The sequence below is a fragment of the Hyaena hyaena genome, unplaced genomic scaffold, assembly GCF_003009895.1.
Source record: "Hyaena hyaena isolate Hyena2069 unplaced genomic scaffold, ASM300989v1 scaffold_323, whole genome shotgun sequence".
Taxonomy (NCBI): Eukaryota; Metazoa; Chordata; class Mammalia; order Carnivora; family Hyaenidae; genus Hyaena; species Hyaena hyaena.
In genome coordinates this window covers 25,760-52,742 of record NW_024080956.1, presented here as the reverse complement: position 1 = coordinate 52,742, position 26,983 = coordinate 25,760, and the positions used below count along the sequence as shown (strand labels likewise).

At 35.7% G+C, this 26,983-nt stretch overlaps 1 protein-coding gene across 1 annotated transcript; it reads left to right on the top strand.

Annotated features, from left to right (window-relative positions):
* The first annotated feature begins 346 nt into the window (after positions 1–346).
* LOC120242958 (V-type proton ATPase subunit G 1-like) lies at positions 347–17,782 on the top strand. The gene is made up of 2 exons (XM_039248943.1): positions 347–481; positions 17,297–17,782. The coding sequence occupies exons 1-2, from the start codon at positions 347–349 to the stop codon at positions 17,684–17,686; spliced, it is 525 nt and encodes a 174-aa protein (XP_039104874.1). The 3' UTR covers positions 17,687–17,782.
* Positions 17,783–26,983: the final 9,201 nt, after the last annotated feature.

Genomic DNA, 26,983 nt, shown 5'->3' with positions numbered 1-26,983 from the left:
TGGCTCAGGTGGTAAAGCATGCAACTCTTGATCTCAGGTTTATAAGTTTGAGCCCTACATTGGTATAGAGATTACTTGAAAATAAAACATTAAAAAAAGGGGGTCTTTTGTTCCAGGGAGTGGTGACTGGGAATTTGACCAGACAGTTCATCATTTATTATTTAATGTATGCTAAATGATATTGATACAAACTCTTACAGTTTGGATCACAGTTTAGGGGGCTTACTAAAAGAATGTATATGCTATTTAATTGGTTAAACATTAAGATTACAAATTTCTTTATAGGAAGAATCTCATCTCCTCCCCATTCTCCTTCCCAGGTGTATACAGAACTCAAGACACAGGGATGTCTGAGGTGTGGCCCAGTGACACTCTCAATCAGTCCCAGCCACCTGCTCCTACTCGTCATGAAGCCTTTATGACTGACTTCAAAACTGCTTCCAAACAGGGCAGCAAAGATTCTAATCAAATGGCATATGAGGTTAAAGGCATTTTTATTGATATTCCAATATCTCTTTCTGTCATTTAAAGCTTTCTTGACAGATTTTTTTCTACAAAAACAACCCTCTGATAGATTCTATTTTAATTTTCAAACTGAGAATTCAAACTTTGCTGGAAACATATGAGTTCAACCCAGAGTTTCCTCGAAGATATTTTTTCCCCTTTAAACAAAGAAAAAACAGTGAAGTATGTGAAATTTTTCCTAGGTTTTCTCCTGTAGGCCCTAAGTTCTTTTTGATCCTGGGAAGGTGCATATGTTAATTTTCACAGCTGATTCAAATCTTTACACTTTTTATTCAGAAATAATAAAAAGGAACCTTATTGCAATGCATAAATTACTTTAAAATAGACTGCACTTTTTACCATAGGAATATCTCTAAAAAGTAATTGAAATTTATTGCCATCATTGTGATAAGAGGATTACTATGAGGGGGTGATGGCTATGCAACAATTTTCTAAATAATTATTTGTAAGGAATATGCATTTTATTTTATTATTATTTTTTAATGTTTACTTTTGAGGGAAAGAGACAGAGCATGAGTGGCAGAGGAGCAGAGAGAGGGAGACACAGAATCTAAAGCAGGCTTCAGGCTCTGAGATGTCAGCACAGAGCCTGACACAGGTCTCAAACCCATGAACCTTGAGATAGTGGCCTGAGCCAAAGTCAGACCCTTAACCAACCAAATCACTCAGGTGCCTCCAAGAAATATGCATTTTACATTTGAGTTTTTGTGATATAATTTTTACATTTACTAAGTTGTTTATATCATAGAGATTTGTTTTCTTCTTGGAATCACCGTTTTATAACCACTCCATATGTATTACAGAATATTGTTTTTCTGGTCATACAACAAAGAGCTATTATAACTACTATCAGTTACTTAAGATTTTCTCAGTCTATGTCTTGTTTTTACTCTAACACTTAACCTTTAATTTAAAATATTGCATTTTCCTCAAAATATCATGTTTCTTTAATGAGCTCTGAACATCGTAGGCTAAAACTTTCATTTGGAAAAATTTAGATGAATAATTATGGTCTCATTAAAATGCAAAGTCTTCAGAGATTTTCCTAATCATCTTGATGATTTTCTAGTTGTTTAAGTGAGTGCAATGTCTTTCATCATGGCAGAATCAAAGCACAATACTTTTTTCAATCTATGTAAAATACACAACATTTTAAGATAGCTTGCATTCTGTGCCATTTCATGGTCACAAAAAGAATTGTCTGGCACTTTCCTCTTAGGATCCCTCTATATAAAAATGTATAGATTTATGGTTATTCAATCTAAAGAACTCTTGGGTATAAAGGTTTTTGACTTACTGCCTTCTGCACAGCCACAGATTCATATCTGTAAATGGCAAAATCTAGTTATATAGATCATTAATTTGACTATGCTTGGGAAGTAGTGATACCAGTAAGTCTAAATCATTTCACTGAGTCCTTGATCTGGCATAGGATCTTCACTAAAAGTATTTTCTGTGATGTATTTTCAATTTTAACAACTTCAGTTCACTCGAATATGCTCACAAAATAAGTAACACAATTCTGTTGGAACAAAGTGCTAACGTATGACTCCATCTCTTCTTTTAAATATACATCTGCAGGATGTCAGGGTGGCTCAGTTGGTTAAGTGGCCAACTCTTGGTTTCTGTTCAGGTCAGGATCTCACGTTTGTCAGTTTGAGCCCCACCTTGGGCTCCACGGTGACAGTGAGGAGGCTGCTTGGATTATCTCTCTCTCCCTCTTTCTCTTCCCCTCCTGCACTCTCTCTCTCTCTCTCAAAATAAATAAACTTTAAAATAAAATACACATCTACAAATTATAATAGCGTAGCATGTTGCAGTAAACAGCCACAAACATCTCTGACTTCACCATGGCAACACAAAACACTTCCAATTCTGCCCTTTAGCATTCCGGAAAGTTCAAGAGTCTTGGACATTTGTTTCTTTTATTTTTCTCTTTGCACCACAACCATAGGCAAATGAGGCTAGAGATAAGACGCTTCATTTAGATTCACACCTTTTCTTCTGGAATAGTACTAACACAATCTTCTGGAAACCAAACCACTCCGAATTACATCATTTTATGACATAAGGGATTTTTTTTTTTTAGATTCAGAATATATTAATTACTTGGAAAAAACAATGATTTCTATGCTTTATTACTCATTGATTTCTTCCTCCAACATATTTTTATTGAGGCAAGAAGTGCCGAAAACAAATTGCTGAATTCTCTGAAAAACTTGATGGCCATGGAACAAGAAGCATTGTATTAGTGTGCAATGTCATATGTCAAAATAATGTCAAATCAAATCAATTTTCTTGATATACTTTGCTGTTTTGTCTTTATTACAAGATAATTATTTACTTGATTTCATTTGTTGTATTGTTACATTTAATATAGATCATTTTTGATCAACTTTACTACAATTTGTGAGACTTCTTTACCCTAGCTACTTTAATTCACTTGTGCATTATATTTTCTGTGCATCTGCTGCTACTCTGCTATAATGTTAGGGAATACAACTGAATTATTATCAAACATTTATTAAATTAAAATAGTTAGAGAAGCAGAAACGCGTATGTGCCTTAAAGAAACACTCGGATCTTGGACTAGTGCAAAATAAACAGCCAACTTTAGTAAATAATAATATATTCACTGTGAACTTTATTTTCTAAATTACAATTTAAAAATATTTCCTTAATATCTTATGTGTAAAATGCTATATTTGTCAAAGCACACATACGTATGGTACGGTGACATGTGCTTCATTTTCATAACCGGAGTTGACTTGATAAGCTGCCAATGATTTGGATGGTAATGAGCAGGCAATTTCAGATCAAGTGCAATCAGCCAACAATTCATATAACATTTCAAACCTTTCCTTCTCAGAATATTAAGCTAGACAATATGGTGGAGTTACTGAACATGTTCAAATATGAGGTAAATTTCTCTAATGACATAATTATGGAACTTGAGAAGAATTTGAAGTGAGCTCAGTTACTTTGTTGTTACTTCAAAGGCACTTGTATGAGAATGTAATACACTGAAAGCCAAGGCAGAGATCCACCAACATTAGTACTTCAATATTAACCAACATTATTTATAGTTTCAATAAATTCTCTTTATGATAATATGCAAAAACACAGACCTGTACATCAAAAATTGTATCATTATACTCAAGGGAAACATACCCGAAAACCCAGTAAGTTTTTAATATACTCTTAATTCTAAAACCCTTTAACAGATATTATTTTATTATTTAGAAGGAATAATTTTTGAAGTTATGTACATGTACATAAATGTGAAGAAACATTTTTTTCTCTCTGGATAGACAACACTTTTGTTTTGCTTTTTCAAATCATGACTTATTCTTCCATAAAGCTGTTAATTATTTCCTAAGTATGAGTAAATTGTTATTCTCCTGAAAGTTGTCAGTAAAGCAAAAGCATTGGTCAGTACAAACTCCTAACCCACAAAATCATGATATTTTAAAAAATAAAATTTGTTTACTGTTTTAGGTATTTTTCCACATGAATAATTAATTGGAACAATGAAACAGAAAAGGATCTTGGGCACCTTGGGTTGTTTTGAAGGTTATATAAGATGATAAGTTTAAAATTTGTAGCGTCATATAAAAATCCCTAGAAAAAGTAGCTCCTAATTTCAATTAGTTGGCCATTATTGTTGTCATGAATTTAGAAGAGTAGGAAGACCGCAAGGTCCTGAACAAAACTCTAATCAGCACTGACATTATTAGGTCGTTAGCAAAAGTAGAACCGAGAAAAGACAAATGGAGACAGAGATCTACAGAGAATGAGAGAGAGAAAGAGAATGAAGGGAGGGAGAGATAATGAGTAGTCAGAGGAATGAGCAGATTCGGAGAAGTCTGATGTCTCAAAAACAAGGGAAGGTTACAATTTGGTGGGTAGGACTGAAGTATTTCCTAATATCTTTGAAAAGCTTAGGCTGCAAAACAAAAATAAATGGGAGTGGAGGAAGTTGAGATTCTGAACATATGGAGTACAGGTATTTCTTTTAAGAGTGAATAAGAGGTGTGACTGGGTGGCTCCATTGGTTAAGCATCTGCTTCTTTTTTTGTTTTATGTATTTTTTTGTATAGTTTATTTTTGAGACAGAGAGAGACAGAGCATGAGTAGGGGAGAGGCAGAGAGTGAGGGAGACACAGAATCCAAAACAGGCTCCAGGATCTGAGCTTCCAGTACTGAACCTGATGCAGGGCTCGAACCCACACACTGGGAGATCACCACCTGAGCTGAAGTCGGACGCTTAACCAGCTGAGTCACTCAGGCACCCCAAGTGTCTGTTTCTTGATTTTGGCTCAGGTCACGATCTCGCGATCTCACTGTTTGTGAGTTCAAGCCCCATGTCTAGCTCTGTGCTGACAGTGTGGAGCCTACTTGAGATTCTCTCTCTCAGCCCCTCACCCACTCATGCTTGCTCTCTCTCTTTCTCTCTCTTTCTCCGCCTCTCAAAACAAATAAACTTAATAAAGGAGTGAATAAGAAAGAGAAATCAAGATTAAATATAGATAAATGTATCTTTTTAAAGGTAATACCAAATTGATCTTCCTTGAAAGGTGACAACAGAATCTGAAAATAAGTAGATCCACATTAATCAAGACAATGTAGTGTTGGCAAAAGAACAGACAAATAGATCAAAGGAACAGAATAGATGGCCAAGAAGTAGCCCACATAAGTACAGTCAACTGATCTTGACAAAGGAGCAAAGACAAGATTTTCAAATATAATGTTAGAACAACTGTGCATCAACATGAAAAACAAAGAATCTAGACAGAGATCTTAGAGTCTTCACAAAAATGAAGTTAAATTGGATCACAGGCTGGGGTTCCTGGCTGGGTCAGTCAGTTATGTGTACAACTTCAGCTTAGGCCATGATCTAGTGGTCCGTGAGTTCAATCAGGCTCCATGTCAGGCTCTGTGCTGACAGCTCAGAGCCTACAGATTGCTTCAGATTCTTTGCCTCCTCCCTTCCTCTCTCTCTGCCCCTCCACTGCCTGCATTCTGTCTCTCTCTCCCTCTGTCCTCTCTGCCTCTCTCTTTCTCATAAAAAAATAAACATTTAAGTACATAAATAAATAAAATGGATCGCAGACTTAAATGTGAAATGCAAAAGTATAAAACTCTTAGAAAATAACATAAGAGAAAATCTAGATGCTTGGGGTTTGGCAATAAGTTTATAGATATAACACCAAATGCATGATCCATTAAAGAAAGAATTGGTAAGCTGAACTTCATTAAAATTAAAAGCTTTTTCTTAAAGACAAATTCAAGAGAATGAGAAGATAAGCCACAAACTAGAAGAAAATGTTTGAAAAGATGCATCAGACAAAGGACTATTTTCCAAAATATAGAAAGAACTCTTAAAATTCAACAATAAGAAAAATAAAAATAAAAGATGGGCCAAAGACCTCAATAGACATCTCACCAGAGAAGATAACAGATGGCAAGTAAACATATATATGAAAAGATATTCTACATCCTAAGTCCTCAGAGAAATGTAAATTAAAACAATGAGATATGACTACACATCTGTCAGAATGGCCAAAATCCAGAACACTGACACCGAAGAGGCTGTGGAGCAACAGGAAATCACATTCACTGTTGAGGGAAACACGACATGGTGTAGACACTTTGGACGTCAGTATGGCGATTTCTTACAAAACTAAACATACCCTTGCAAGAACACCCAGCAGTTGTGACCTTAACTCCATATCCAAAGGAGTTGTAAGCTTCTGTTCACACTAAAACCTGTACATGGATGTGTATCGCAGCTTTATTCATAATTTCCAAAACTTTGAAGTAACAAGAGGTCCTTCAGGAAAGTGAATGAATAAGGAAAGAAAAGCTAGTGTTCTCCCTAGGAGACCATGATCTAACCAGTTTACGATTCTTCTTTTTCCTTTCTTCTCTTGCTCTTTGGGTCTTTCTCCAAAGTTTGGTTTTTCTACTCTTTTAAAAAACGATATAGTTATTTAGTTTATCAATGTTCATTTTTTAAAAATGTTCATTTTTGAGAGCGAGAGAGAAAGAGAAAGACAAAGAGAGACAGAGTGTAAGCAGGGGAGGGGCAGAGAGAGAGGGAGACACAGAATCTGAAGCAGGCTTCAGGCTCTGAGCTGTCAGCACAGAGCCCGATGTGGGGCTCAAACTCACGAATCATGAAATCATGACTGAGCCGAAGTCAGATGCTTAACTGACTGAGCCACCCAGGCTCCCCATCAATGTTCATTTTTGTAGAGAGTTTGTTTTGAGACAATTCAACCATTTTTTCAATAATTTTAAAATGGCAAGGAATATATCTGTATGACATTGAAATACATTTAGAGGAAAAAATAGGTAATATCTGAAATTTGTGAATTATGACATGGACATCTTTCGGGGAAAATGCTGAAGATCTACATCCTGGTGAGGCCTGTGTAATTTGGATTTCTAATTGTGTAGCTGATGTTATCCAGAAGCTACTGTGCTACTAACAGCTTCTCTGTAGCTTTTTCCTTTGATTTTTTTTTTAAATAAATGTTTCTTCCCTACTATTTGCAGATGCATCTATTTCAGACAAACTATGTGCATAACACCAACCTAAATAAAGCTCTTGTCATAGATGCCCATATAATGCTAGCTCCTCTCCAAAATTAGTCAGTGGTTAAGCAGCTGAAATAAGGTCAGCCAACACCAAGTCAGTCACTGGTTTTGTGGTAAATTTTTCTGAAGGCATTGCCATGATGGGGAAAATGGCTAATTTTCACTATAGACACAGTGATTACCTGATAGAATAGACAAAAAGCACTGGAGGTACACTAACAGCAGATCTATTTACAGAGATGCTTCCTAATTTAGTTAAAGTTAAGTTCCCAAATTTATGTGTTTCTGTTCTTTGAGTCCCTATTTCCCTCTTCCTCATTTTATCTTTCTTATCCTCTGACTTGAAGAACTTTCTGGAATCAATTTCCTTGTATTATTTTTCCTGCAATACCAAACAATTTTTGGATGCCAGCTGGGTGTCCCACAATCCAACTCAATTCTGACACCAACTGCCCAGAGATAGCATCGAATTCTACAGGTTACAGATTAAGGGCCTTAATCTCCCAATTACACTCCACTCAATCCCACTTCAGATACCAATAGTCTCTACCAATAGTAGATACAAACACACCGAGGCTGTTAATAGTGCTTGTAACTGACTGGCTGCAAATCAGAGGTTCCAAAGCTAGAGAAGCTCACCCAAGAGCTCACAGAAGAGGAAAGATTTTATTTACCAGGTTACCAGTTTTTTATAAAAGGTACTGCCAAATGGAAGAGATGCAGAGGGCAAGGTAAGCTGAAAGCCATGTAACTTCCATGCCTTATCTGAGACCCACCACCTCCCCCAAATACTCACATGTTTACCAACCAAGAAGTTCTCTGACCTTCTTCCTTTTGGGTTCTTATGGAAGCCTTAAGACTTGGACGTAATTGATTAAATAATTGCCCTCTGGTAATTAAACTCAATCTGTCAACCTCTCTCTCCTCCCTGGAAGCCTATGGGAGGGTGGGGCTGAAAATTCAAACCCTCTAATCACGTGATTGGCCCCACTGGTAACCAGCCCTCATCCTTAAGGTAAATTCTAAAATCACCTTATTAACATAACACCTTTACTCTTTGGAAATTCTAAGGGCTTGAGGAACTCTGTATGAAGAGGAGACAAAGCCCAAATACAAACACCTTACAATACATCCCAATATCACAACTGGGTATATTTTTTCCCCTCATTTCCTCTCATCCACCCATTATGAGGCAGAACGATGTTTTCTCTATTATTAAAGACAGCAATAAAATATAGTGCTTATTATTTGAGTCTATCAAAAATATGAAAAAAAATTTCAAATATATTTATCAAATAGATTTGAAGTGATTTCACTCTATAATTTATTATACTGTCATAACTCAGGAAGTGGCCAATTTTTTTTCCCACACATATACACGACCTTCATGGAATCATTTTTTTCTGTTAGATTTATATCGTTAAAAGAAAGATAAATATTTTTAAACTGGCTATACAAATATCTGTAGGAAAGCAAAATCAAATTAAAAAAATAAAGTCTCACAATTACAGAGAACTGATTTAATTTTTTTCATGTTGGGGAATATAAAATATATCATTAATTCACTCAAAGTAAATGAGGTCATAGAGAATAAAACTAATAAAATGCCACCATAAAAAATATGTTTTGATTTTGTGTGGTAGTCAGTGATGAGGGAGTCTGGGGCAAGCAGAGGGCAAAGTACAGGCTAACAGCACCCCCCCCCACCCCAGCAGGTGGGATATGGGAAAATAAAGGAAAGGAGTTTAAGTGCTTGCCATGGTGATGTGGGGACCTAAGGCAAATGAAAAATTAAACTTCCTTACTGCCTGTAGTCCACTGATTAAGTCCTTCAAACAGACACAGTGATCTCCCTCTAAGAGCTCAGCTGCTTTGATGAGGACACTTTGTTATGGGTAAAGGAAACTTGGCTTAACATTATCCCGATCCCCTGGAATCCTATAATTCTACTTTCACATGTAAAAATACCTTTGGAACCTTCCTTTATCTCATCTCCCCTGAGATATATGCTGTAATCATACATAGGCATATGACACCCTGATATACATCCAAAGGGTCTCATGACTGAGGTTTTACTAAACGGTAATAAATGGTGTTTTCCTAACAACAGCTAGCCCCCCCAAGGTCCTGGAAACTTTGCTTCCAATTTCTTAGGGGCTTACTCTCTCTTAACCCCCTTCAGACCTAAAGTATATTATCAGCTATCCTTCTCACCACCCCAGTGCAGCTCTTTCTGCCCATGAGTCCTGTCCCAGTGTTTTAATAAAATCACATGTTTGCACTTAAAGATGTTTTCAAAATTATTTCTTGGCTGTCAGCTCTAAAATCCCACCATCACCACAAAACCCCATCAGTCAGTAAGCAGGAAAAAAAAAAAAACCTAGAGAAAGAGGCAAAATATTTCAGCTTACCAAAAATCACTTTTACCTGAGTGATAAAAGTCTTAACTCATTTACAAAACTACATTTATATAATTGGAAAAAATAATCGCATTCTATTCAGAAATGTAAAAATACAATTTGAGAATGCATTTATTTCATGTATTCTAATTCTTGTTTAATTGGTGAACATTTAGGAGTTAACACTTATATTTCTAATATGGAATGGCTTTCTAATTTTTGGTGGAGTTCAATTTTTAGAATTGAACTATCAATTTATATTAACTTTATTCTAAATTAAGTTAGTAATCTCTCCTAGATTATAAACTGCATGACAACTATGGCTTTAGAAAATATTCTGTTCACTAATAAAATCCTAGAAACTAGTACATTTCTAGATATGTAGTATGTATTCAATAAATATTTGCTAAGCACATTATATCCTTTTCACAATTTCAACCACATAGGATTATATCTTCTTATTAAATAAAAGTTGATTGCATCCAAGATCTAGAAATTCTTCACTTCTGGTCTATACAATGGGTGGTGGCATTTCAAACTATGTGATTTGCCAGGATGTTTTTGTTATATTTTTTCATCTCTATTTCTTGTACCCATATCAAAGGAACAATAGAGATAATACTCTTTATAATAAATAACACACTATATTTGGGGAAAAGATTGGTATTGTTAATTTCAATGAGAAGGGACATTTGAATTTCCATTCTGATCAAATAGAAAAAAAACCCTTAAACAATAATTACAAGTCAGTAAGGAAGTAGTAGCAAAATACAAAAACAAAGATCAGTAACACTCTTTTAGAGTAGGAATAATCACTTATACAATAAAGAGAATTGCCCTCAAAAGTGTTAAGAAATTCAGGGGCGCCTGGGTGGCTCAGTCGGTTAAGCGTCCGACTTTGGCTCAGGTCACGGTCTCACGGTTTGTGGGTTTGAGACCCACATTGGGCTCTGTGCTGACAGCTAGCTCGGAGCCTGCAGCCTGTTTCAGATTCTGTGTCTCCTTCTCTCGCTGACCCTCCCGTGCTCACGCTGTCTCTCTCTCAGAAATAAATAACACACTAAAAAAAATTTTTTTAAAGTGTTAAGAAATTCAGACTCAGTGATGGAAAATACATGATTTTGTATATGAAGGAAGGTACATCTATTTAAAGACAATCTACATTTGTAACATGTTTGGAAAGACAACAGTTTGCTGTGCCTGGACAGCATTTGTGGAAACATGCCTTATGGGCTGTACCTCCTTAGACAGGTGTAGCTTGACTAGCACAGGCTGATCCAGATTTGCTCTGCTCTCCCAAAGCAGAGTGATTCCATGAAAACTTTCATCAGATGAAACGGGGTAAAGGGAAGAAAGAAGAAATGATTACCATTAATTTAGATGAAAAAAAAAAAAAAAAAAACATTTTGAGCATCCCCAGACCCCAGAAATAACCTTTCTTAGGATTTCAGGTTTTTCTCCATCTTGCATAGGATACCCAGAATAAATCAAGATAAACTTACAGTCCCAGGTCAAAGCTAGACTTAATGTTGAGGTGCTAAGCCTCCTTGGAGGGAAAGAGGCATGCAGCGTCACTCTTAATGCTGGGAGTGCACCCTGCCTCTAGAACGACTGGATGAAAAACAAATGCTAAATGCTATTTTTGTTTTTTGCTTTTTGCTTTTTTTGTAAAAGCAAAAATCCTCTATTTCTTTCAGTTATAGAAAAACAATTGCTAATGTAGATATTTCATAAAAGCAAAGAGGCATAACAAACTTTTGAAAAGTGGGGGATACTCATACCCCTGAATTCATCAACTCAGAGTAATTAGCTTGCCAAGTGGTCTTTCTTTCCTTCTGTCCTCCTTTTTTTTTAAGCTAAATAGTCAAAGGCTTAACCCTTAAGTACACAACAGAGGAAATGCACTTAAATTTTTTAAGAATTTTTTCTAAAGTTTATTTATTTTTGAGAGGGAGAGAGAGCTGGGAGGGGCAAAGAGAGACAGAGACACAGAATCCAAAGTAGGCTCTAGGTTCTGAGCTGTCAGCACAAAGCCCAACACAGAGCTCTAACCCATGAACTGCGAGATCACGACCTGAACCAAAGTTGGACATTTAACTGACTAAGGCCACCCAGGCACCCTGACTGCAGGTAAATTTTTAAAGAATTACTGCTTTATGTATCTCAAGATAAAAAAAAAAAAATGTTAAAATGGAATTCTCAGTGCTGGTAAAAATGTGTTGAAATAAACAATTTAAAATAACTGATAACTTAGCCAATGTGCAAATTAAACATTTTGAAAAGCAATGTGTTGATGAGATCATGCAGTTCTATCATATTCTTCAATATACACTATGGATGCGACTCTGCCATTGAGGCGATTGGAATAGAGTTTATCACACAGTATTGGTAATAGAGGGGAAAATGGTGAAAAGGTTAGTCCAAGATATTTTGCTAAATAAATGAAATTCATGAATATACTTCCATAACATGGAGAAGTGTTAATGGTACACTAATTGTGCTCCAACACGAGAAACACATTCTACTTGAGGTTCATTTTTAATGATGTTTAGGGACGTGTAATTGACCTTCATCACAGGATGTTCTTGAGAATTTTCACAAGGAATTCCAGTAGATAAATAATAAAGTAATACATTTTCCTCGTGTGAGAAGGCAATTGTCCATCTATCCCTAATAAGTTCAGGTTTCTTTAATATTTACCACTCACAACAGCTACTACTTGGACTTTCAAATAATTGACAGTTAGTAAGTCATGAACAGAGATTGGAAGATGATGGGCTTGTAAAAGTAAATCTTGCTTATTTACTTACGTCCCCATGGAAATAACCAGTAAAAATATCCACTGTGCCTCAATATATGGTATAGGGAATGGCAAGTCTTTATTGTGATTTAAATTCATCCCCTTCCTCCCACTGGATAAGAAATTCAGCCGAGGAACCAGAGGCTCTCTCTACCCTCCTGTCTGTTAAATCACTCACTTTTCTTAGGGGAGAAGGAGAAAAAGGTAAATAAAAGTTACCATTCACTGGTAACAACTTTCTCCCCAAATGCAGAAGTTATGGTGAGTAATTTTCATTACATAATCAGAGATATGGCTAAATTATTACTGCTGTTTTTCCTAGAAAAGCATTTCATTTATAAATACATTGGGAAATAGAATTATATGTACACAAATAACAAATATCCTTTCATTGAGCAGACTTTGGGATAATGAGTGGTTATAAATAAGCTGCTGCTTTATTACACGTTTAAAATTTTATATGCTGAGCATCTATAGGTATCATAGGGAATTTGGGGGGAAAAGGGATGCAGGGGGGAAACTGGTTTTATAGCCAATAAACACATCAACACTATAGGCAGGGTGGATTTTATTTGAAGGGTTCTTTAATTGACAGTTATTTGCATAGTGACAAGAAAACTTTAAAAATTTTTTAAATTTATTTTTTGAGAGACAGAGAGACACAGTGTGAGCACGGGAAGGACAGAGATTATGACCTGAACTAAAGTCAAATGCTTAACTGACTGAGCCACCCAGGCACCACTAAAATCACTTTTAAACATAAAGCATTTGGGAAACAGAGAATATTACTATTTAATTTGCATAAAAATATATGCCTAAAAATGGATATATAATGCATTCATAAGGCTTTCTTTTCCATTTATCTGTAACATCAAAACTTTGGAATGGAAATATACATATATATGGATCTTGAGCCCTAACATTTATATGCTTTTTTAAATAAATGATAAAGAAACAGGAAAGAAGAAGTTGATTATTTTTATTAGAGCTCTTTAAAATGACTGGTGGCAAAATCTTATTTGTTTGTTTTGCTCATTTGTGTGTGTGTGTGCACACATGTGTGCACACATTTGCTCTATTCTGCTTTGTTATTTAAGATTAAAAGTAATTGGAGAGACACCTGGGTGGCTCAGTCAGTTGAGCATCCAACTTCAGCTCAGGTCATGATCTCACCAGTCCTTGCGTTTGAGCCCACGTCGGGCTCGGTGCTGACAGCTCACAGCTTGAGCCTCCTTTGGATTCTGTGTGTGTCTCTCTCTATCCCTCCCCTATTTTCTCTCTGTCTCTCTCAAAAATAAATAAACATTAAAAATTTTTAAAATATTAAAAGAAATTGGAAATGAAATTTTGAATGTCTTTACCTCAATTTTGATAGAATAGCAAACCCAAGCAGGAATTGGTAAAACACTTTTTTGATTGAACATTTTAAAATGATGTTTGGAAAATAAATAGGATTTTGTCAGTCAACGTAATTTTCACCATCCAGGGAATATGTAGAGTGGGAAAGAAAGATTCCCAAGGGTAAATTTTCTGACATCAAGAATAATCTCCCTTTGGGAATTTAAGAGGAGAATTAGGCTCAATTAAATTATGTATAGGTTATGCAAAGAGGATAATTATCTTGCTCATTACCATTGCAGTTTGGAATTGTAGCAGCCTCTTTTTCTACCAACATTGAAGATGAATTGGAAGGATGCCTTAATCATTTTCACATTTGAAAGTCCTTATTTTCTCTCCATGCTGGCAGCTCTACCTTAGATGGGTAATGCCTCTGCCTGTCCAGATGCACAATATGATCAGCACAGTCACATGCATTCAGTTGATCAACACAGAGTAATTGGCACAACAATGGTCTTTCTTTCTTCCTGACCCTCAGCTGTGTTATTCACTAACATTCTGCCTGTTATTTTTAGTATTTCAATTCAATGCCAAAAACTCATCATTTTTTTTTCTTTAGTTAGTAAGATAATTGTAGGTAGAAGCTGAAACAGACAGCAAATATGAAAATAATTTTAATCCCCAGATAATATTCATTTTGTCCTAGATTGACAGTGGTTAGATTCTAACAGGATTGTTTAAAAAATCCATTTCAGGATATTAAATGCATCAATAAGCACTGGCCACGTGAACTCTGTCAGGAGTGCACATTAACGATATGGCAGAACCTCATACAATTGTGGTCAGTCATGTATATGCTCTATCTCTTCAAAGTAGGATGATGTGGCAGAAGTAAGGACAGGATTTGTCTACAGATACCACCATTCCTGTCTTTTGTTCTAAATACCAGTCACCTAGAGAAAAGTAGGACATGCAGGGGGACAACGAAAATACAAATGGCCAGAAGTGGGAAAGTAAAGGTTGGTATCTTCTAGGAACCATGATTTCAAGCTTGCTCCATGGCAGCCCCTGGAGATGTGGCAAGACTCGGGGATACATGGTATTTCTCTTGACCTCAGACTTTGAACTTAGTCCTCAGACCTTGGTTTAATGCTGAACGAATCTTTTCCACCGGGGTACTGTGATACACTGTGGCCAGTAATTGAACCTGATAACTGGAGGAGTTCTATAAAGGATTTTCTAATGTTTATTTATTTATTTTGTGAACGAGAGAGAGCAAGGAATACAAGGAGAGAGAGAGAGAGAGAGAAGGAGAGAGAGAGAGAATATCCCAAGTAGGCTTCTTGCTGTATGCACAGAGCCTGAGGCAGGGCTCAATCTCATTAACCATAAGATCATGACCTGAGATAAAATCAAGAGTCAGAAGCTTAACCATCTAACCACCCAAGTGCCCATGATAACTGGAGGTGAAATTTGAAAGTAAAATTCAACTAATTCATATAAAAATAAAGTGACTGACATTTCCTATCATATGATAGATGTCCACAGAATTCTCGTTTGCTGAAAAATAATTTGAAAGCATACTCCTTCCTAGGTTCACACATTAGATTTACAGAAGTCTTTTTAGACTCTGGTATGTATCTATAATATATGAACGTATATATGTGTGTATGTATGTATGTATTTGTTGTGCCAGAGAGTATATGAATTGATATACTTTTACTATTTCATTATATTATTTTTAATATTTAAAATACATTTGTGTGGGTATATTTCTGGGTTCTCTCTTATAAACCATTGATCTGTCTATCTCTCTGCCAGTACCATGCTGTTTTGATGATCATAGCTATATAATAAGCCTTAATATCAAATAGAGTGATCTCTGACACTTTATTCTTTGTCACAGGCTTTGAATCTGGAGTTCTTTCTTGTCCATGAAGAGAGAGGACACAGAATTGAACACAAAAGAGGCTAATATCCAGGAGGAGACAAGAGTCCTGAGTGTGGGTCTTTGTTCTGTATTTATTAGGATCAGAAGGCTTACAAATGTGATGAACATGTAGAGACAATGAAAGTGATCATTAACTCAAGTGTGTGAGAGAAAGGGGGGTTTGAAGATACCCAGTGTTAGGGGTTTGTGTCAATACAAAACAAAATCCCAGTGCCAAGCAGATGGCCAATTCCAGTAGGTTCCAGGAGCCATATCTGTTTCCCTTAACTTGCCTAGAGGATAAGACAGATAGAGCATGATACCTCAGTGTCAACAAGGCTTTTTTTTTTTTTTTTTTTTTTTTTTTTTTTTTTTTTTTNTTTTTTTCCTAACTAGCCCCATGCAATTTCTCCCTGCTGTGGTGCTCTTAAGCCCTGTTAAGCCCTGTTTACCTGTTTACCTATTCTGGACATGTTTGTCCTATGGAAGATCTCTCTCTAAGCTTTTGTTCTATGCTGGGGGGCTTTTGCCCTGTTGCTGTTTTCACTGTAAGCCTTGTTAACCCATTGGGGCAAGCTTAGGCAATTCCTAAGCTTATTCCCCATAATTTTTCTTGGTCAAGATTTTTTTTTCCTTTGCTATTGTAAGGTCATGACTTTGCATATCAATTATAAGTAATTATAAAAAATTTTTTGTAACATTTATTTATTTTTGAGAGACAGAGAGACACAGAGCATGAGCTGGGAAGGGCAGAGAGAGAGGGAGACACAGAATCCAAAGCAGGCCTCAGACTCAGAGCTGTAAGCACAGAGCCCTATGTGGGGCTTGAACCCATGAACCACGAGATCATGACCTGAGCCAAAATCCATGCTTAACTGACTAAGCCACCCAGGCACCCCATTAGTAAAAAACTTTTATGTCATCCAAAATCTTTACCAAACTTTTGATAGGAATTGCATTAAAACTGGGAAGGGCACCGGGTTGACATCCAACTCCTGATTTCAGCTCAGGTCATGATCTCATATTTTGTGAGTTGGAGTCCCACATCCACACTTTCAGTGTGGAGCCTGCTTGGGGTTTTTCTCTCTCCCCCTCTGCCCCTCCCTGGTTTACTCTCTGTCTCTTTCTCTCTCTAAAAATAAATAAATGAATAAATATTTTTAAAAATTAAGTAAAAACTGGGAATCAATTTGGAAAGCACTGACATCTTTCCTTTAATATCCAATTATATCAAACTATAAATATCATCTACATCAAAACTGCAATGCTGCTAGACATTGCTTTAAGCTTTTCCTTTTCTGAAGACTGCTTCCTTCCTTCCTAAAGAAGAAATTCCTTTAGTAAGTTTCTTCACAAAGTGCAATCAGCATATCAAAGCCAGAATGAGTCACTCCTAATATCAATTAACAAGGTGACTTGGGGGTTGGTACTCAAGCTGAAATAATTGGGTGCGGGTGGATATTGGGGTCGCCATCTGACGGTAAGAGTCCATGCAATTTACCTTAACCTCATAAGGAAAACTCATAGTTTTCTCAACCTATGAGTTCAGAAAAGGGCTCCCAACAATGTGTGTTATCTAAATATTCTCTATATTTAACATGTACTCTTTTACTTGTACCCATCGCTGAATATATTAAGCACATTAATAGTTCAAAGAGTAAACTTAATCAGTTGTAAAGAAATGGATTTATTTGGTTCTAGGCCGTTTGCCTCGGCCTCAGAATCGCCGCCGCCGTGGCCAGCCAGGCGCAGGGCATCCAGCCGCTGCTGCAGGCCGAGAAGCTGGCCGCCGAGAAGGTGTCAGAGGCCCGCAAGCGAAAGAACCGGAGGCTGAAGCCGGCCAAAGATGCAGCTCAGGCTGAAATTGAACAGTACCGCCAGCAAAGAGAGAAGGAGTTCAAGGTCAAGGAAGCTGCGGCTCTGGGCTGCCAGGGCAGCTGCAGCACCGAGGTGGAGAAGGAGACCCAGGAGAAGATGACCATCCTGCAGACATACTTCCAGCAGAACAGGGAGGAAGTCCTGGCTAACCTCTTGGCCTTTGTCTGTGACATCCGGCCAGAAATCCACGAAAACTACCGCATAAACGGATAGGGGACGAAGGAGCAGCTCTGCGCGCGGGTCGGCATCTTAGGTGCCTTCCTGCTTATGAGGCTTTGGCAAAGCTGGAGTTACGTTCTTGTGGAAAGGCATTAGATAATTTGTGTGTGCCTATAGTAGGCCCCTTCACTTCTTGGAGAACAGCAGATCTAGCTCCTTTGTACAGACTTAGAGCTTATCCAAAGATCTTTCTCCTTTTCCCTCAGATTTCTTAGAAATTTAACTTGTATGCGTTGTCTGTTTCCAATGCCTTTTAGCCCAAGCAACATATATATCAATACTTTTTCTTTCTTACATGTAGTAAAAACAAAAACAAAAACAAACTTTTTTTTTTTTTTTTAAGAAAAAAGGAATTAAATATTTTTTTTTTTCCCTATAGCTTTCTTAAAGGTCAGGGGCTTTATCTATGAAAAAGTAGTAAATAGTTATTTGTAACTTGTGTGAAGCAGCAGCCAGCCTTAAACTAGTCTTTTCTGGCTAAGGGTTAGAATAATGAATACTAGTATAATTGTTTGGGTTGCTTTTAGTTTCTCCTAATCAAAATTACTAGCTGATAGAATTCAAGAACTTGTTACGTCTTAAAAAAAAAAGAAAGAAAAGAAAAAAATGGATTTATTTGATCAGTATTTAATTCTAGATGCAAATATCTTTTAAAAAAATTTTTAATGTTTTATTTATTTCTAGGAAAGAGAGAGAGAGACAGCATGAGCAGGGGAGGGTCAGAGAGAGAGGGAGTCACAGACTGAAACAGGCTCCAGGCTCTGAGCTGGCAGTCAGCACAGAGCCCGATGCGGGGCTCGAACCCATGAACTGCGAGATCATGACCTAAGCCACCCAGGTGCCCCAAGATGCAAATATCTTTAATGGATTATACAATTTGATTCGAAATGGTAGAAGTATTTTATTTTTACATAAATTCAAATGTATTTGGTAATATATTTAATCTCTGTGTGCCTTTTCTTCTTCATATATCTGTAAATGTATCTGTAAACCTTTATTTGGTCAGGACCAGAGAGCAAATCCTGTCATTCTCGTGGGCCACAGGGCTCCTTTTGTAACTTCCCAACTCTGATATGGTAGTGTAAAAGCAGCCATAGACAATATGTACGGGAATGGACATAATCATTTTTCAATAACACTTTACTTAAAAGATGCAGTGAGATGGATTTGGGTGAAGGGCTATAGTTTACAGATCCTTGATCCACGTATCTACATAATCTTTTTGCATAATATAGGGGATTACATGTGAATTTACATGTCACATTTTTTTATGAAAGTGAGAATTGAGTGGGATTATATAAATACATGAGAAGATTTTTAATACCCTCCAATTCTAGTATTTTATATACATTTTAGGAATATGAGACTAACAGCTTGAAGGCAAAAGATTTTTTATTTTATTTTAGCCTTCTTTTTGAGGTGCACATTTATTTTCAAACTATTTATTCCAGTTTATCTTTGTTTGCTTATTTAAATCTTAATATTTCTAATGGCAAATAATTTCATAATGATTATTAGAGACCATCTCTATTTTAACTACTATACATATGGTAATATATATTCCTGATAAAGTCTTTTCACTATTTACAATTAGAATAAGCCATTTTATAGATGAAGAAATTAAGGATGATGTTCAACCCCATCCTGCCATTCTGCCTGTACTTAATGGCCAAACTGTACAATACTTTCACTTAATCACTCATCTGCTAAACTGGCATTTATTGATTATGCACTATTTAAATCATGTGATATTTTACGTACATGACCAGACTGTTCTTTTTTTTTTTTTTTTTATGAAATCTGTTCTACGTTTTTTTTTTAAATATTTTATTTATTTCTAGGAGAGAGATAGACAGCGTGAGCAGGGGAGGGTCAGAGAGAGAGGGAGTCACAGAGTGAAACAGGCTCCAGGCTCTGAGCTGGCAGTCAGCACAGAGCCCGACGCGGGGCTCGAACCCACGAACCGCGAGATCATGACCTAAGTGAAAGTCGGATGCTTAACCGACTAAGCCACCCAGGCGCCCCAAGACCAGACTGTTCTTGATCAGACTCTGATCTTTTCATTGTTTTCTATTTCCAGAACAGCTTTGTAATGGATTCAAGAAAAGCCATAAGGATTATTAAAGTACAAATAAAATCAAAACAGTGAGAAGGGAATTTTAAGGTGATCAGAATTATTCTTAAGGAAAAAAACTGAATTCTGAAATTTGATTTAAATATACAGTCTCATTATGACAAGGTGTTATGAAACTCACTTCCGGAAATAAGGGAAAAGTTTAAAATGGCTAAGAAGGAATTTTATTGAAAGCAATTTGAAAAGATACTCTATTAAAATCAGATATGAAATATAGCAAATTGGCAATCCCCCCTCCCCATGAATCCATGGAAGGAAAATGGTTTTTACTTAAAAGAGCATGATTAAATGACCTCAAAAGATCCCTTTCCAGTCTTTTGTCACTTTGTAGCATAACTGATCAAAATAATAAAAACTTTTGTATTATATTTTTGTTTATAATAGTCTTCAAAATTATATTTGATAAGTTGAAAGCTGCTGGCAGTCAGTCACCTAGTTTAGGCCATGAAGACCTTATTAAACTAATATTTCAGTGCAAATATGAAATATTTGCAAAAGTGTCCTCAAAACTGTAAACTAGATTCCAGTTTCATTCTTTTGCATTCCAACACCATTTGTTAAAAAGATTGTCTTCTTTCCATTGGATAGTCTTTCCTGCTTTGCTGATGATTAATCAGCCATATAGTTGTGGGTTCATTTCTGAGTTTTTTATTCTATTCTTTGATCTATGTGCCTATTTTTGGCCCGTACCATATTGTCTTGACCACCTCAGTTTTTTTTTTTTATTTTACAAATAGTTTATTGTCAAATTGGTTTCCATATAACACTCAGTGCTCATTCCCACAAGTGTCCTCCTCCATGCCCATCTCCCCTCTCCCCTCTACATCCATCAGTCCTCAGTTTGTTTCTCAGCATTCAAGAGTCTCTCATGGTTTGCCTCTCTCCCTTTCCCCCACCATTTCCCCCCTTTTTCTCCCCCCATGGTCCTCAGTTAAGTAAAGCATCCATTTTAATACTACGTCTTTGCTTTTTAACTATGTTTTCAAACTTACCCATAGCAATCTATACATTTAATATAACCCTTAACAAAATACCCAGTATTTTTTTGTAATATAACTTGAAGTCCAGAATTGTGATGCCTCCACTTTGCTTTTCTTTTTCAAGATAACTTTGGCTATTTGGGATCTTTTGTGGTTCCATACAAATTTTAGAATTGTTTGTTCTAGCTCTGTAAAAAATATTGGGTATTTTGTTAAGGGTTATAGTAAATGTATAGATTGCTTTGGGTAAGTTTGAAAACAGTTAAAAGGCAAAGAAGTAATGTTAAAATGGATGCTTTTTCAAATGAGAAAGACATTCTAGCACAATGTAGAACCCAAAAGTCTTGTAGGAAGTAGCAATTCAGCTAGATAATAAATTTTTAAATTGCATAGTAAAATATTTTTATAGACAAAATTTAAAAATCAAATTTGGAAAAAAAACCTTTGTAACATACAAACAAAGCACTAATTTTTTAAATCTATTTTGGGTTTTTATGATGTATGTGTAGAAATATTAAAATAATTAACATTTTAGGAATTAAAAATGTGTTTTATATATAATAAATTAACTATTAGACCTTATTAAACTAATTCTAGAGAAAAATAAGAGTTTAGTCCTGAACTTTTGTCCATTTTTCTTTAAATATTTAATATGTAAAAATATATTCTATTAAATAAATATTTAATATGTATTTTAGGTAGGGAGGAAAAGATAATTTGGTGGCAAAGGTGATTGGTTTTAACTTCAGATGCTTGTTTTGTTGAGACATTTAAATTTTCCCATTATTTAAGATTAAGGAATTAGAAATGCCAAGTTCTTTATTTACATCCTTTCCCTTGATTTATATTCTCTTACCTGTGAATCAATGAATTTTAAGTTGAATAAGTTTTCCTTTGACTACTTTGATAATCACATTTCTGCTAAAGAAAATAAAGGTGATTAATAAAAATTTTACCAGAATGAATATCTTATTCCCTATGGAAGACTTGATTGAATATTTTATCAAAGGGGAAATCTGCTACTGGATATACATTAGAATCTATGCTATCTAAGGAGAAAACTGCTATGAATATACATTATATATATGTATATATACATATATATACACACACACATACTATACACACACACTATATCTATCTATCTATACACACACACATTAGAATCTATGTATGTGTATATGTGTGTGTGTATGCATAGATATATATGTATATATATAAAACAACAAAAAGAAAAGTAAGTTGTATATATCTAAAAAGTTATGAGAAATAAGCTTAGCTACCATTTATTTTTTTCAAGCACTCTTTTTTTTTTTACAATTATTTATTATTAAGAAACAGAGAAAACCAGAGCATGGGCAGGGGAGAGGCAGAGAGAGAGACACACACAGAATCTGAAGCAGGTTCCAGGCTCTGAGCTGTCAGCACAGAGCCGGATGTGGGGCTCGAACTCACAAACCGCGAGATCATGACCTGTACTGAAGTTGGACACTTAACCGACTGAGCCCCCAGGCACCCCACAAGCACTCTTTTAAATATGACATATGTTCAAATTGATTTAGTCTTCACAAAAAACTTATGATTTCATTACTCTTATTATCCTTCTTGTATGTAAACTTGGCCAAAGTCAGAGGTTATAGGATCGGGAGCAAGACTCCAACCTATACACATTGGCTTAAGATGAACTGGTTTTCACTAAGCTCTATTTATTCCAAACAACAAAATCTCCAAAAAAAATTAGCAACTGTTTTATTTCTTCCTCGCCTCTTAATTAGCTTGTATGAGAAAAAATGTTCATGGGCTGTTTCAAATTTTATATTCTTTAAGCTGCATGGCCTTAAAAAATGGAAGTAATATAAGTGGGGATATAAAATACTGGGATCGTGTAGGCTGAGAGACATATTCAGAAAACAAAATATCCTTTCTCCACCAAGTCATGCATTTGGGAAAAATAACCAATAGCCTACTCCTCTCAGGATCTTGCTAAAATTACTGTTTGCTAAGTTTATTAATCTTTAAAAGTATCTTTCTGTCTATAAAGTATAAAAAGAAGTTTTCTGTGATACATATTCAAACTCTTTAATTCTGCTAGAGATAAGATTGCATACTATCTAATTACGGATCACAATTCATATAGAGAAAACAAATTTAAACATGAAATTCTGCAGGTGATATTTGGTGGGACCATATTTCATGCATGAATGTACAATGAATGTTCCATCACTGAAGTTAGAATATGTTACTTCTCTCTGAAATATGAAATACATTTTAAAATAAATAACACAGATGAAGAAGTATAATATTGAGATAGCATTATCAGTAGGTTTTTACACAAAGGCTATAAATCATGTTTCACCTAAATGTACTTAACATATTCCAGTGCTCATATTATGTTTGAATAATGGAGCAAAATTACATATATCCCCTGATTCATTACTCTTTTGGAAAGTGACAAATTTGAAAGATTACTCTGATGTGTAATGCATACAATTTTATGCAAATATATAATTTAGTCTTATAGGATATACTGTTAGCTGAAACAAAAATAGTTCAATAGGAAACAGCGATGATGCTATGTGGGAGACATGTTCAAAAGAGAGTGATGAGTGAGATATTTTGTACCTTGTTAATTCATCATGCTTATGAATATAGACATGCTTAAATTTGCTTTTCACATACATTTAACCAAAACTGTTACATTTCAGATCATAAGACAGTCAAATTAAATCAGATTCTAAGCAACCTCACATTAATAATAAATGATTTTCTTCCTAAGTACCTAGTTTGCTTTTCCTAATCCATGACCATGCAAAGTGGATTGGTGAAAATCTAGATAATTCAAACTAAAATACTTGTATCTAAATCATTAAATAAGAGTTAACAAAAATTATGTTTTAATTCTATTGAATTTTTTCCATTCTTGTATACTTTCTTATTAATAAATTTGTAACACTATTCATACTAAATATCTTAGGGTATGACAATTTTCAAATAATCTGAATTTATAATTTTTTTATTCTCCTAATTTAATATTAAAAATTTTGGATAGATTCCATTTATTGTAATATGAAATATATGTATATACATTAATATATGTACATATGTCAGAAATTTTAACATAAAAACACATTCAGTAAAAGAAGAGGGAATGCATGGAAGCATAGATGCTAAGATATATAGAAAAACAGAAAATTCTATGGAATTATAAAATTTAGAATGAAAAAAACCTCTAGAATTGAATTCTGAATTTTTAAAAGAAATATTTAACGTTTTATTTATTTCTGAGAGAGAGAGAGACAGCGTGAGCAGGGGAGGGTCAGAGAGAGAGGAAGACACAGAATCTGAAACAGGCTCCAGGCTCTGAGCTAGCTGTCAGCACAGAGCCTGAAGCGGGGCTCAAACCCACGAACCATGAGATCAAGACCTGGGCCTAAGTTGGATGCTTAATCGACTGAGCCACCCACCCACCCCCGAATTCTGAATTTAATAGCCTAATATTGAAGTAGCATCAAAATCATTTGATACTCTTACTGCAAGATAAATATGAGTTATCTGAATCAGAATTTCTCATGCTAGCTTCTGTCTTAAGATGAAAGTAATACAACTGGGTCATAGTGAAGTGGGATCAGCAAAAGAGGTAAGGATTCATAATTATCTGCCTAATGTTAACCAGAGCATCTGTTTTATGCATTGAGCGTCTATAAATTTTAAGATTTAAAAACCAAGTTCAGTGCAATTTCAGATACTCACAGTGTTATACCAGTTGTTTGGGAACACAAAGATGAACTAGAAATGTTCCTTACTTGGGGGAAAATTTGTCTCTTATACCCAAAGAGACAGATTATAATAAGTACAATTCTAAAATTATATGCAAAGTTTCTGGGGCCAAAGATGGAAGAGATATAGACTAAATTTGGGGGAGAGTCTGGCATTTGACCAACCTTTGGTGATGTGTATTAATAAATGACCATTAAAATAATTAAACTTATGTTCAACACCAACTGTGTGCAAGTGCTTTGCTTGACAAACAAATGCAACAATAAACACAGACTGAAGACCAAACTGCCTTAGTCAGCTCATGACTATCTTAGTCAGCTCAGGATGTTGCAACAAAATACCACCAACTGCGTGACTTAAACAACACATTATTTTATTTCTCAAAGCTTGGAAGTCCCAGGTCAAGGTGTCATCAGATCTAGTGTCTGATTAAAGCCTTTGTCCTGGTTCCTACATTATAGTCTTCTCATTGCATTCGCATGTAGCAGAGAAAGAAAAGTTGGGTCTTTGCATCCCTTTACAAGGTCAATAGTTAAGGGTTTCACCCTCATAACCTAATTACCTCTCAAAAACATTACGTGCAGGAGCACCTGGGTGGCTCAGCCGTTTAGGCTTCCGACTTCAGCTCAGGTCATGATCTCACAGTCCATGGGTTCGGGCCCTACCATCAGGCTCTGTGCTGACAGCTCAGAGCCTGAAGCCTGCTTCTGATTCTATGTCTCCCTCTCTCTCTCTGATCCTCTCCAATTCACACTCTTTCTCTGTCTCTCAAAAATGAATAAATGTTAAAAAGTTAAAAAAAAAAAAAAACTAAAAAACATTTACCTCCAAATGTTATCACACTGAATGTCAGAAGAATTTAATATGTGAATTTTGGGATGACACAAATATTTAATCCATAAGAGTGAAATATCAAACACATACTTATTAAAATTCCAGATCTTACTCCTGTGAAATCTCAGATATCTGAGTTCAAATCCTGATTCCATCACTAAGAAGTGAGAACTTGTATGAAAGTAATACACATCTGTGAAACATGGATGGAAAAGTCTTGCCTTGGGAAATGTTATGAGTATCAAAGCATATATATAAACTAGAAAAAGGCTTGGCAGAATTAGCACTTGATAATAAATGAGTGCTAATAATATTGTTATAATACTAAAAATTATTTCCATCTATTTCATCTATGCTATGGCTCCAGTGCTAATGATTCTTTTTCCTTACCTGCAAATGTCAAGAGAAGTGTCAGATGTTATTGAGTAGTGATTGTCACCTGGCTGATAGCAGTTCTAAGTACCATCTATTGTAAGACTAATATTCTTTCCTATTTCAGCATAGTTAAAATGACAAAACTACCAGAATGAATTAAATTGGGCAATTTTCATAGTAATATTAATAATGATTCTATGTTTCTTCAAGAAATTTTAAAGGGAATGATGCAACCTAAAGTATAAGTTAAGATAGGCTTGGAATAGCCATATATTTAAATCTGTCCAGGCTATTCAGTAGCTATGTGAACTCCAGAAAATCACTTATTTTATAAGGTTGTCAGTAGAATTAAATAAGACCATATGTAGAAGGACTCAGCACACTATCTAATACATAGTTAAGGGTTTAAATGCTACCCTAAAAAATTATAAAAGGAATTTCTGGGGAAGATAGTAGAACAGGAGAATCCTAAACTCCCCTGGTCCCATGATACACCTAGATAACACCTACATCAATGGAAATAATACAGAAAATGACTCAATAATTGGCAGAATAGACTCTCCACGGATAAATATAGAAAAAAGGATACACCAAAAATAGTAGGAAGGGCAGAGATATGGTCAGGAACCAAGGTGACCTGCAAAATTGTCCACTCAAGGGAGAGTCACCATAAACACAGAGAGGAACAAACTCACCCCAGGCACCCCAGGTATGGGGGACTTGCACTGGGAAGACAAATTCCCATAACATTTGGCTTTGAAGACCAGAGGGGCATAACTTCTAGAGTTCTTACTTTCAGTATGACTTAATACCTGGAACTTTAAAAATCAATGGGCTTGGCTCTAGAGCACTAGAGAAAACTGAGTTCCCATCCATAAAGGGACAGTACAACACAGCCCACAGAGATACACTATAGAAGCAGTTTTTGAAAAATGCCTCGGATATACTGGAGGGAGATTTGCTTAATAATATCAGAATGTGTGCTGGAGGCATAGGGGTCTTTGGGACACTTCTCCAAGAACAAAAGAGTTGGCAGTCACCATTTCTTTCCCCCACCTCCCAGCCTAAATAGAGAGTCACCTGCAGTAACCAGTGTAGCATGAAAATTCTCTACCTTGCTAACAGTGCTCCCTGTACCTGGGCTCTTCTACAGGCTTACCCCATCCAACTAACCCGTGTCAGCCAACCAAA

Coding starts and splice junctions, on each gene's coding strand:
- LOC120242958 (XM_039248943.1), top strand. CDS start 347: ATGTCTGAGGTGTGGCCCAGTGACACTCTCAATCAGTCCCAGCCACCT. Junction 482..17,296: donor CTAATCAAATGGCATATGAG/GTTAAAGGCATT, acceptor ATTTGGTTCTAG/GCCGTTTGCCTCGGCCTCAG.